The 12,932-nt window shown below is 37.2% G+C and overlaps 2 protein-coding genes across 2 annotated transcripts; one reads left to right on the forward strand and one right to left on the reverse strand.

The window, feature by feature from the left end:
- The first annotated feature begins 2,070 nt into the window (after nucleotides 1-2,070).
- Nucleotides 2,071-4,787, forward strand: LOC133742957 (WRKY transcription factor 71-like). Its single transcript, XM_062170687.1, has 3 exons — nucleotides 2,071-2,785; nucleotides 3,307-3,447; nucleotides 3,819-4,787. Exons 1-3 carry the CDS (start codon nucleotides 2,265-2,267, stop codon nucleotides 4,264-4,266), a joined length of 1,110 nt encoding a protein of 369 aa, XP_062026671.1. The 5' UTR covers nucleotides 2,071-2,264; the 3' UTR covers nucleotides 4,267-4,787.
- Nucleotides 4,788-7,265: 2,478 nt separating this feature from the next.
- Nucleotides 7,266-12,522, reverse strand: LOC133725700 (probable receptor-like protein kinase At2g42960). The gene is made up of 8 exons (XM_062153057.1): nucleotides 11,741-12,522; nucleotides 10,354-11,086; nucleotides 10,162-10,266; nucleotides 9,860-9,985; nucleotides 9,158-9,328; nucleotides 8,940-9,069; nucleotides 8,598-8,807; nucleotides 7,266-7,826 (listed from the first exon to the last, which is right to left on the reverse strand). The coding sequence occupies exons 2-8, from the start codon at nucleotides 11,010-11,012 to the stop codon at nucleotides 7,695-7,697; spliced, it is 1,533 nt and encodes a 510-aa protein (XP_062009041.1). The 5' UTR covers nucleotides 11,013-11,086; nucleotides 11,741-12,522; the 3' UTR covers nucleotides 7,266-7,694.
- Nucleotides 12,523-12,932: the final 410 nt, after the last annotated feature.

Genomic DNA, 12,932 nt, shown 5'->3' on the forward strand with positions numbered 1-12,932 from the left:
GTCTATTAGTTTTTTTGTTTTGGTTGATTCGAGCCTATTAGTTTTGTTAAGCCAATAATATATATAGCAAGCTAGATATGAAAAATTTTGCGATATTTATAATAGTATTTGGATCCTTCTCATCATGACCTCTTCGACACTTAGAGATCGATTATGCTTCTTATGTGACATTTCTACATCAACAAGATCTGTCATATCAATTGGTCATGACATGTTCTTGTACAGATCACTTACGCGTGGCAAAACAACATGTACTAAAATCAATATTGGCTATATCATTTTTTTGACATGATTGACAGCATCTACAAAAATATCCACAACCAATTTGATCGGGAAGTCTATATGGAATTTTAGTGGCTACTAGCTGGTTATGATTATTTTACACACACACAAACAGAAACGTGTAAAAGGCAGCAACGTTGTGGAGAAAACGTATACTGTTCAGTCATTTTAATTTGAAGACTAAATTGTATTGTAGATCATGCATGCAATGCACCCATATATAAAAAACATCTCAAATCAATGTCACCGATAGAAATATGAAATTGCTATATATAACAGTATTGTGGATCAATTTTAGCAAAATATAGAAGTCAATTCCCCCTCCTTTTGTTTCTCTGACTGAAAAGAAAAAAGAAAGAGAAGAATAGGAGAGATGAACTTCAATTTTAGAATTGATATGCATGCATGGATTCATGACACTATCACTCAGAAAAATAAGACAATTTCATTTTATAGAATAATTCAAGCTTCATAATACCAATATCTCAAGCATATGTCAGAATGCCATTTCTAAATAAATTAGCAGTATATATTTAGAATCCCATCAATCAATTTATAAGAAAATTTAATTGATAAAGAGAGAAAAAGAAATCGGTTTTCAACATGACAACTTGACAAGGATCTGAAGTAGGTATTTGACCAACTTTTGCAGTTTGATGCATTTGACCGACTTTGAAGAAAGCGAGCCAGAAAATATGGAGGTTTCCTTAACGGAGATGACGGCAAGGCCCAGTCAGCAAGACATAGGCGTGGAGAAGGAACAGAATGTCTCCCACGTGTCATCTACGGTCAAAATGACGGTGCCCAACCCTTAACACGTGTAAGCTCTTGGGGAGCACCGCAAAGTAAGACAGTGCTGGCCTTGTTGACCACCCACCACCCTACAGTAACAGTTGGTCTGTCTTCAATAAAACCAGGGAGACCTTCTCCCTCCCTCCCTCCCTCCCCGATGCAATGTCTCATCGCAAAGCGTTATGATTCTCTTCCAACCTTAAAACCGCCTCACCAAATTTTCTGTTCCCACTGTTTGAAACCTTTACATATCATGATTCTGTATTCTCTCTGAGATTTTTCATTGGTCGCTAAATATATTACCAATAGAAGGACAATTAAAAGTTAAACATTTAGAGACAACTACATTATAGATGACTGTAGTGGAATTCTAAGAATGCATGTTGAAAGATAATTGAGTCTAAATCGATTTGGATCAAAGCCATTAGATCAAAACCTACAGTTTCTTCCTAATGTATTCAATTACATATATCTTACGGTATCATTTCATAATTGAATAAGTGATAACACATAAATTGTAAAGTACTTACATTAGACAAAACTAATTTCTAGATCACCCTAGCTTCATCATGCTTTAAGATTTCTAAATATTGAATTACCATCAGTTCAAGACCCTTCTAAGTACGTCTACAATGATTTTTCTAGCACTGAATCAGTCACCTTAATTTACAATTATGTCTATGAGATGTGTATTTGATTTAGTGAATCTAAACACTCATTAGTTTATAGTACTATCTTTAGACCAAGCACTATTCATTACGTCGATTTTTTGCCTTGTTGCTATCGAATTAACAATAAAACAATTAGAGACCGAAAATTGCTTCCGGTTATTAGTTTGAAGGAAAGTCATATCCAAACGTGTAAACTGTGGAGTCCATTTACGAAAAACAAAAATTAGGTTGAGGATGAGATTGGGTTTGGACTGCCGCCAAGTGAATTTACCCACATAAATGAGTCTTTGAACACAAGTAGCAAAAGGTAAAAGTGTGTGTTAAACAGCCAAAGCTACCGTCGTCCCATCCTATCTATCAGTCTCTCTCTTCTCTCTCTCCTCTATTAGAAAAGGAAAGATAAAAATCTAACCTAAAGCTCATTTTCTCTCAAAGAACAAAGCAAGAATCTTAACCCCATCTCTCTCAAAGTCCTCTTCCTGCTCCTTTATTCTCTCTTCTTCCTCTGTATCATCTTCAATGTCAAATGAAAAGAAAAGCCCTTACCTGCAGTACGACCCTTTCGATTACAACCCCCACGAAATCGACAGGTCAAGCTTTCCATTCTTCAATTATGGCTCTAATTCTTCCATATACAATATTCCCCAAACACCAGCAGACCCCCAAACTCAAAACCTACATGGTTTTGAATCCGATCCTTCATATTTGATGAGCTTCGCCGACTGCTTAAATGGGTCAGTGGACTACACCACCCTCTCAAAAGCCTTTGACATTTCATGTTCATCATCTGAAGTCATTTCTCCGCCGCTGTTAGATCAGGACGATAATTCGAATACCAAGGCTGTAGCCGCTGGTGTAGGAGATCAAAACCCATCCACACCGAATTCATCGTTATCTTGTTCATCTAATGAAGCTGGTGCGGCTAATCATGAGCATGGAAATGATCAAGATTCAGATAAGATCAGCAAGAAAGATAAGCATCCAAAGGTAGTACAGTCTGAAGAAGCTCCTGGAGATCATGAAGACAAGTCAAAGAAAGTGTAGGTTTTCTTTTGGTTCTTCACTTCTTTGTAGCTAGATTCATGGTAAAGGTGAAATATTGAGCTAAATTTAAGGAACCTCTCCTTTCCTCTCTTGGTATACGGAATAATCAATAGGGCTAGCTTGAAATATGTTTTGTCTCGATCTAGCTAAGGTAGACTTTCAAAGTCTTACATATATAATAACGGTCTAAGAAAATGAACTCTTTAATTAATGCATTTTGCCCTTGTGTTTTCAACTTGCATATCATTCATGTAGATGACTTTTGGTTACCTCTCATCAGTCATAGAGATCTGGGCTATCTTCCTCTTATTTGCTATGTAATAGAACCCTAACGTATACAGTCATTTCAAATTGGTACAGATATATAAACAAATTTGAAGATGTAGTGCATAATGTCTTTAGTTTTCTTAATTAGATTGCTCACTGCAAAAAAAAAAAAATTAGTAAATAGTTTTTGGGGTTTTGTTGCTTATTGACTGAAGAATAGATTGTTGTTTATGGTGATATAATTTATCAGGAACAAAGCAAAAAAGAAAGAGAAACGGCAAAGGGAACCGCGGTTCGCCTTCTTGACCAAGAGCGAAATTGATCACCTTGAAGATGGATACAGATGGAGAAAGTACGGACAGAAGGCAGTCAAGAATAGCCCTTATCCTAGGTTAATAAATTTCTTTTGGTTTAATTTTCTCTCGTTAACTATATCCTTAATTACAATGAAATAATTAGTCTCAAATTTGTCAATAACCATTGTCTAATTTTTCAGTCATAGTAATTGAAGTCAATTATCGATCACTTTATAATGTTACCTAGCCTTTCAAATAATTCCCAACCAAGTAGCTATACTACACACGTTTATGAACTCCAACTATAGCTTTTGGTCTTCATTGCAGATAAATATATGTTTCTTTTCTATCTCAATTTTGTGATAAAATGAATAAAACTAATTAACTTATAGTAACTTCATGAAAAGGGTTTAATTTGATTATTGGTGATCTCATGCATTGAACTTTTTACTTCCTAAATTCTCAGAAGTTATTATAGATGCACTACTCAGAAGTGCCTTGTAAAGAAACGTGTGGAGAGATCGTTCCAAGATCCAACGATTGTGATCACAACATATGAAGGGCAGCACAACCATCAATGTCCAGCCACACTTCGAGGCAGTATCAATGCTGTTGGCATGTTGACACCTTCCTTTTTGGCATCAGCTGCATCGAGAGGATTCGGGACTAGTAACAACGAATCCCCGAGATTTCCACACGAATTATTGTTAACTCAACTGCTTACTCCAGTCAATAACAACCAACTTCAACTGCAAGCTCATCATCATCATGATCCAGCAAGTTCCATGTTATACTCAAATCTCATGTGTACTCTTCACCAGAATCAACAGCAGCAGCAGCAGCTACATGTTCCTCATGACTATAATATGTTGCAAGATTTAGCTCCCTCATTTAGTCACAAGGAGAAGCCATGAATAGTAGAGTTATATGCACTTAAGTATGGCTTCAGTACTCTCTTGCGCTGTAATTAATTAATATTAGTACTAGTACGTACTTAGAATTTCATATATATATATATATATATATATATATATATATATATATATGTGGACAAAGAATTAGGGCCAGTATGCAAGGCTCTAGAATGGCATTCAGTATTGCGTACTAGTACTACTCCTGACTATTGCGTACTTGTAGGAGTGTGTCTTTTAGGAGTGTGTACATACATATTGATCTAAAAGACACACTCCTAAGCTTCACTCTTACAGTGAGCGAAGACAGTTCTTTTGGAGGAGTATTGCATATGGCAACCCTAGAGCTACTTGTTGACATGTATAGCCAACATCGGAATCTTATCAAGGAGATCTGGAGATGGGCTGATTGGAGTGCTAAGGACGTGAATATTTCTAGGAGTTTTGATTTCAAGGTGTTTTTCTCATCTTTTTGTATACATAATAGTAGTTGAGTTTTTGAAGCCCTCTTCTCTTTACATGTATATGTGGAGATTTTCAATAGTCTTTGCAAGTGTTTGTATTTTATAGACTTTTTGGGTTGGACAAGGAATGAGCTTTGCTTGGAGACTGGCCTTGGGCTTGTAATAATAAATCCAAAGATCGATATAAGGGTGTTGTAAGTGTGTGTGTGTGTATTTCCCGTTCCCGGTATGGCTACCACAAGTAGATTTTTGTTAGAGAAATTGTATGGCGTCGGCACGCCAGCTACCTTCCAGAGTAACCCAGTTCACATGCATTGTCTTCGATAACGATTTACTAGCTAGTGCCTCAGCGCACTTTCTCTGCTGCAATTTGATATGCATGTCGAGAGCTTTGAGATTTTGAGAGTTGAGACTCGAGGTAAATCATGAAAATTCATACACGTCATAATTAGTACGTACACATGCATGCCTACCTAGCACTGGCAGTAGTTATATGTATATATGTCGCAACATATATATGGTTGCTCGGGACTCAAGATTTCATCATCCGGATCAGGATTTTGATTAGGAGATCGACCCAAAACGTAAGCTTTCTCCTCTATTTTGTGGTGTGTGGATTTTTCAGTCGTTTTGTTTGTGCTTAATTCATTTCTCCCCTACTTTGTTTCTGTATGTATTAGGGATTTAAAAAGAAGTGAGTCGGGCATAGTCTGCCCACAAGATGTTTATATTTGTTAACAACAATTTCTCTCTGGTGTGCGTTACTAGAGGGAGAGTAATCTAGGGTTCACATCCAAAACCAATTGACAATGGATGAAGTGGCCCAAACCCTTATAAACCCATAAGCAAAGTTATATTTTTCCAATGTGGGAGTTATATTTATACACATATTCTCAACAAAATCAATGGAATGTCTGTTGTTGACGCCTGTTGCTGCCACCCCTTGGTGCCAAGGGCGAGGTCGGGGCAATGCAACATGATACAAGGGTTGATGCATCGCTGAGGTAAGTTTTCATGTTGATGCATATGGTTACCACTAACCATCTTGCATCATTTTCACTCACCACGTATTCTGCATAATCCGGATCATAAACTCCCCTAGCCTAGCTTGGTTGTGAAATCGAGGCATTGGGAACGTTCTTGGACCAACTCCTCCTCGTTTTGCCTACCAACTCCTACATTTGGAGTGATCATAGTGCCGAGAGCATAGGTGGTACCTAAGGTACATTTGGAGTGAGCGGTAACGAAGGTACGCATAGATGGAGTGTATTGAAGCTGGTATTGAAGATGGTACCGAAGAGTAAGTTGTGTTGGATAGTACTAAAGTGTAAGTTGATGTTAGGGATTACTAGTGAGATAGAGATCCGTGAAACGATAACGTTTTAAGGTTTAGACTCCCTTGAAATTTGAAAAGCCAAAGACCAGAAGTGGCCTTTAACACTTCCACCTTGTCTTGTGGAGTGAGTTGAAAAGTCATATGAGTTTTGCCGAAAGCTTCACTAACCTTAGTGCCTAAAAATGTATTTTTGGTTCCTTCAATCAAGTATGGTTTGGATAGTCAATCTTAACTATTTAATATACTTATATCTGATTGTAAATTTTTGATATTTAATAAGTTTTTATTTTGTCAGTTTCTTAAGTGGTCGACAAAACCACGATCCCCCCTTATCTTCACCATGATGATAAAGAGGGTATTATTTCCACCAAAACCGAAATTGCAAACCTTTACTTGGCTTGACTCTATGAAGCTCATCCACCATCTATTTGACGTTTCTTTACTAGTCTTTTCTATTTTACCACTAATATATTAATATAAAAAATTAAAAATTAAAAAAACAGTAAAGAGTTTTTAGAGTAGGGTGCATAACTGAAGAGCTCTATTCCCTAAATATTTTATGCCGTCCAAAAATTGTTGCCATCCAAATTTCCAACCACAAAATTGTTCTTTGCTAAAAGATATCCAAAAATTCTTCAAAAAAAAAAAAAAAATATATCCAAAAAATGACCGTTAAAATGTCTACGACCAAAAAGTCAAAAAGCTGGACAACCCCAAATTCAAATATAGCGGGCAGCTTTGCCCCATTCCACTCCATCATCATAACCTTTTTCTCATGCTGAATCTGACCCAGCAGTATATATAATTAATGGCTACTTCTTCCTCCTCTGAATAAAGTTCATACAAATACTTTGTGGCTTTTCAGTATGCCATCCAGTTAAAGTAGCCTTTTCTGATTGCTTTCAAGGATTAATACTGTGTCAAACCTAATACAAGATACATATTTACCAACATTATCATAGTTCATCATGAAAACCAGAGCCTGGTTGTGAGACAGAGTCTAGCAGACAAGGCGTTATGGTTTAAAACTTTAAACCTACTGTCTACGTAAAGAGAGCGAAAAGAGAAAAGCAAGGACACGGAGCACGGAGCATGGAGCATGGAGCAAGCATCATTGTACTGTGATAAAAGAGCAAGACATATAACAGTAAAAAGGGAGAGGGGAATCATCTTCATCATTAATTCAATGGATTGTTTGCCGATAGAAAAAGATAAATAATAATAAGATTAATGAAACTAAACAAATAAAGTAATAGGAGCCATTCATCATATGCAGAACAATAATCTAATAAAAATTTGAGGGAGGAAAAGAGAAAATTACAATCATATATGAGATGGACAGCTCACTGATCCCCCAAGAAACTTCTGTACAACATGGGCCTCTCTCTCTCTCTTCTCTCTCCCTCTCTGAAAACTCCCTGCTAATGGAGTTGGGACTAGGAAGTACCTCCCTTCATTCTCGAAGAATCAGGGTTGAATGCTTCATGATCCAAGCAGGCTATCTCCAATCCAAATCCTCTCTTAAATTTATAAATTCTTTTGAAAAGACACTTTGAGATGTATATGTAGTATTGAAGAGTTACTGAAAGCTCTAACTCAGGCAGGTGAAGAAGATTATGTGTTTGTCAGTCCTATGCATGAGTTGTCTCGGCTACTTGGCTTTCCAGATCCTCTGTCTTGTTTTCTGTGTCACCTGAGACAGAATTTTCCTTCAAAGATTCAATTTCCATGCTGGTTGTCCGAGTCTTTCTGTTCCTTCGATCCTGAATTATACCAAGGTAGCAAAATAAGATTCATAATACCATCCAAATTTTGATGACCAAACTGCAACAATGTGAGCCTATAACTTCTTCACAACATAATAATGAGGATTTCGGCATGCAATCAGGACAAGTTGATCACTAAATTTACGGAAAAAATTCGGAGGCATACAAGGTAATAACAAAACAAAGCTAGGAAAAACTGTATTTTCAGTCTAGATGAATAAAACCTTGCAAGCGAAGGATTGCTACAAGGCTTAGAGTAGATAACAGGGTTGTACATGGTGATACTACAGTACTGCACTGGTATTTCTTGAATATAAACAGGTTGACAAACCACCAAATGAACGCCTTGCATTCCACAATCATGAGACCAAAAAAAAAAAAAAAACTGATACTTGAATCCTCCATTTGGCAGCATGTGTTGAATTTATCCAATTGGGTAACATATTCACCAGTTTTATCCAATCTAAACATCGTACTCAACTAACAAATCCAGATCAAATGGAAGCATATAAGAATACCAATGGTACAACCAAAGTATATATTATTCCCAACTAATCAGGAACATAAAAATCAATCCTAGTTCACCCTATCTAAGGTCATATTCTCTGCCACAACCGATAATCAAACACAAATTCCAACCGATAATTAAACACAAATTCCAAAAGGTGATTGCACCTACTCCACATATAAGACAGTAGTCTCATGTAAACAGATAGAATAAAATAAAGCTAACAAAAATTTATTTCCAAGGAAGATGATGTTTGGTACCTCACGAGATGGGTATTCATCAGCTTCAAGCATACGTACAACCTGGCTCATTTTAGGTCTGTTCTCTGCATCATGATCAACACACCTAAGTGCAACCAACAGGGCACGTTTTAAAGAACGTGTACTGGGTTTTACTTCAAGGTTTGGATCCACAACCTCCTCTGCTCTTCTTGCACCTACCATCATTTTTAGCCACTCAACAAGATTCACCTGCCATAAGTATTAAAAAAGCCTTCTTAATCTCCTGTACATACTAGCAAAACTCATGATAACCAGTACTCACCCTGCATCATGAGGATGCAAAGACAATTTCAGAAATAGTGACATCTAAGAACTTTGTACCTCATTAGCAGGCCGACCATAGTCCACAGGGTCCCTGCCAGTAACTGCTTCAAGCAGGAGGACACCAAAGCTGTAAATGTCGCTCTTCTCATTTAACAAGCCAGTATTAGCATATTCTGGTGCCACATAACTGCATAACAGACCAGTTTTTATGCTTGTATCAAGAAATATATTTTGCAGATAAGTTATCATGACTTGCTATCAAAATGTTTACATACCCAAATGTTCCCATTACTCTAGTGGTGATGTGACTTTCTCCTGAATCCAAGAGTTTGGCCAATCCAAAATCAGAAACCTTGGAATTGAACTCATCATCAATCAGAATGTTGCTTGATTTTATATCTCTGTGAATAACTTTTGGTTCTATAGCTTCGTGTAGATAAGAAAGCCTGCAAGTCAATATGCACATGATTTTCAATCATTCAAATTGGTTTGAAATTGAGTCTCACAGTTAACTAAAGTCTCAATGGAACCATAAGATGGACCATATTCTCAGCAGTTGAAAAAAATCTTGTCAAATTATTGAAATTAAGCAATACGAAAAAAGATTGGTCACGGTCTAAGCAGTCTGCAAGTCAATATGCACATGATTTTCAATCACTCAAATTGGTATGAAATTGAGTCTCACCGTTAACTAAAGTCTCAATGGAACTAGAAGATGGACCATATTCTCAGCAGTTGAAAAAAATCTTGTCAAATTATTGAAATTAAGCAATGGAAAAAAGATTGGTCACAGTCTAAGCATGCTTCAAGACAGAAATTATCTAGAATTATCTCACAAATGAAAATACTATGAATGATGTTGTGCCCTAGTAGGATCCAAACGACCGGGATTTGGATCTATTATATGAATCACTGAGATCCAAAAGTTAAAGCAGAAAACTGCCAAATAAAATCTTTTCAGTTCAAAGATTACTTACGCTCTGGCAGTACCAAGAATCACCTTCATGCGGGCCTCCCAAGTAAGGGTGCCCTGCTGTTGGCGCATGGCCCCATGCAGCCATTGTTCTAGGTTTCCATTATTCACATATTCATACACCAGCATCCTATGCAGAGGAAACAACTCGGTAAGTACAATAAAGAATGAACCTAAAAACCAAATGCCAAGCACTCTAGGAAGACAGATATGGGGAACATTACAAATAATCTGTACTAGCATGAAATACTGTCCTAGCCTACAAGGTTAAATGATCTCATGCTAAAATAAAAAGTTCACACCAACCTGTGAACCCCTTCAATGCAATAACCAAGCAGCCGCACAAGATTCTTATGCCGAACGTGGCCTATGGCCTCCACTTCAACCCTAAATTCTTTCTCCGCCTGCCCCCTATATACCAAATCAAAAAAGCAATTATAAAGCTTTCCCACATGTGTCGATTTAATAAACCATTATGCATCTGATTTCTATCCTTACATATTATTTAGAAGCTTTTTCACTGCCACCTCAGTTCCATTTATCAGTCTGCCCCTGTAAACAACCCCATATCCACCCTCACCAAGTACATTTTCAGCAGAAAATCGATTCGTAGCAAATTGCAGATCCCTAAGAGTAAACCAGTGGCCCCAACCAAGATGAGAAACTTCTGGCAAACCAATTAAAGGAGAGGCCGTTACAACTCCTCCATGTGACAATGACGACTGCTTTCGCACAGTCCCGGAGCTTCCTTCGTCCCCTGACTGTGAACTAAATGCCCTCTCATGGTGATAAACTGAACTGCACTGACTCATGTTATCAGGGTCACTTGATTTGCTCATTCCCAAATGAGCTAACATGTTCTCTGAATTCTTATCAGTTGCTTTATCATGTACTGTAAGAAATAAATTATCAGGGTGATCATGTGTACTCTGAGCCCCCACCCTATCAATCCTAATATCTTTAGAGACATTTGGTATTTGGTTGACTGAAAACTTGTCTACAGATTTTCTAGATTTCCTCCGAAATGTCACCCAGATAGATAAGAAACATAGGATCAGAATAATAAATGCACCAACACTTATACAGATCAAAACCCATAGTTTTATACCCAATATCTTCTTTGATAATTGCACATTCAAAGAACTCTCAGACGACATTGCTGATACTAAATCTCAAACTCGGCTTGGGTGCTCTAACTTTCAGTGCCAGAAAAAACTTAAGACATTCCAACCTGAATAGGGGAAACAAATGAAGTTACTCAAAGCACTTGAGAATGATCAAAGATTGAATATTAATTTCTTAGATGTGTTTTGCTGAAAAACCCTGCAGGCAAAATAAGCTAGACATTGGGAATACTAGTTAGTTTTTCTGTGGCTTACTGATTGCCTCCTTTTCCTTATGTAACATTGAAATTTCACAATTATAAACAAATCCTGTTAAACTCAGTTTGAAGATATCAAATTGTAGGCTAGATTCTTGGCTTCAGTTTCAAAAATTAGTCATACTGCAAAAGACAAACTAAAGCTACCAACAAAGGAGAATCTGGCAGAAACACTAAGCAGCTTGATTACATTGGCATTAATAGTTTCACAGGACAACAGTGAATACAAGAGGAAAGAAACCCAGTAATTCTTCTGGGATATCTCTTAACAAATGAAGCAAAACCCCATTGCACACTGAAAGAACCGCTTTAAAATCCAGATTCCAAGTATAAAGCAAGCTCAAGTCCATGAAACACCCAAGACACAAATTAAAAATCAAAAATTTATCAAAACAGTGAAAGCAAAAACATGAAAGAGCATCACTTATGATCCAAGTAAGAGACCCATAAAGAGAAATGTGAGTGAGTCTATCCAAAAAGTGATTCAAAGAAGAAAGCATTTACCTTTGCAGCGATCTATGCTAACCCCCTTGATCTTCTTCCTTGAGCACCCAGAGAAGCGAAAAAGGGGCTTCCTTTTTAGCCAAGAGAGACTCAACAAGCATAGATAGGCCAATGTAGACCTGAAATAACACAAACCCACCAAAACCCAGATGTCCAAAAAGCCAAGGAAGGTTGCAGAGGAGTAGTTTGCAAGTAGAGCAGGGTTGTGGCCTCAAGTGGGCCAAAGGGAATTCAGACAATCATAAGAAGAAGAAAAAAAAATGAAAAAGGGGGAAGGTGAGGCCAGACAAAAATCTAATCTTTCAAGGGGAAATGTAGGGGGGAAGAAGTTGATAGAGAGAGAGTGAGAGAGAATTTATATATGTAAAATGTTGGGTGGATTTTAAGAGAGGGGCTCAAAAGAAAAGGTGGGTTAAATGGTTGGTGGGTGTTTTCTCTCTGTGAATCCTTGAGGGGCCTTAGCAAGCTGGAAAGGAAGAAGCTTGGTTTGCAATGGAGGAAACCAGAGAGAGAGAGAGAGAGAGAAACAGTAAAGGAAAAGCAAAAATAAGGTGAACAGAGATGGGGGCATTTATAGCTGGTTAACAAAAAATATTGATTAAGCTACAAAAGCAAAGTGGGAAACATGAAAAAAGAAAAGAGTGATGAGAGAGAGAGAGAGTCAACTCAACACACTATCACAGGGACACAGGAGGGAAGCTGCAAATCTAGCTTTGCCCTGAGAGGGTTTGCTTACCAAACTGCCCTCATTTCTTGAAGAGATTCTCTGCTTGAAATCTTATATTTCATTTCCAGAAAAAGAAAAATAGTCTGTCACTGCACATTTTGCAACTGACAGACAATTTGGAGGTTTGGAGGTGTGGAGGTCCATAATACTCTAGGGCCAGGCTTTTTAACATATTTTTAATTTTGATTTATATGGGATTCACAACCTTGATTGCTTTGTCAATGCATAAAATTGTTACATTTTCTTTCTGGTAAAAATAAATGCACTATTCTTCGTACCTCCCATATTTTCTGGGGGATGAGCAATAAAGGAAACATCTTCAACAATTTGTCTGTCTCATTGTTTTGGTAAATAATCTCCAACAATCTGACCAAAACAATATAATCTTCAGCAATTACTCCTGGTTTACCGTTAAACATTATCAACTATCCTTAGATGACTATGCTTCGTGTAAATAGATAACAA

The sequence above is a fragment of the Rosa rugosa genome, chromosome 1 (assembly GCF_958449725.1).
Source record: "Rosa rugosa chromosome 1, drRosRugo1.1, whole genome shotgun sequence".
NCBI lineage: Eukaryota > Viridiplantae > Streptophyta > Magnoliopsida > Rosales > Rosaceae > Rosa > Rosa rugosa.

Coding starts and splice junctions, on each gene's coding strand:
- LOC133742957 (XM_062170687.1), top strand. CDS start 2,265: ATGTCAAATGAAAAGAAAAGCCCTTACCTGCAGTACGACCCTTTCGAT. Junction 2,786..3,306: donor GAAGACAAGTCAAAGAAAGT/GTAGGTTTTCTT, acceptor ATAATTTATCAG/GAACAAAGCAAAAAAGAAAG. Junction 3,448..3,818: donor AAGAATAGCCCTTATCCTAG/GTTAATAAATTT, acceptor CTAAATTCTCAG/AAGTTATTATAGATGCACTA.
- LOC133725700 (XM_062153057.1), bottom strand. CDS start 11,012: ATGTCGTCTGAGAGTTCTTTGAATGTGCAATTATCAAAGAAGATATTG. Junction 9,070..9,157: donor AGAGTAATGGGAACATTTGG/GTATGTAAACAT, acceptor TCTGTTATGCAG/TTATGTGGCACCAGAATATG. Junction 8,808..8,939: donor ATGGTCGGCCTGCTAATGAG/GTACAAAGTTCT, acceptor TACTTATGGCAG/GTGAATCTTGTTGAGTGGCT.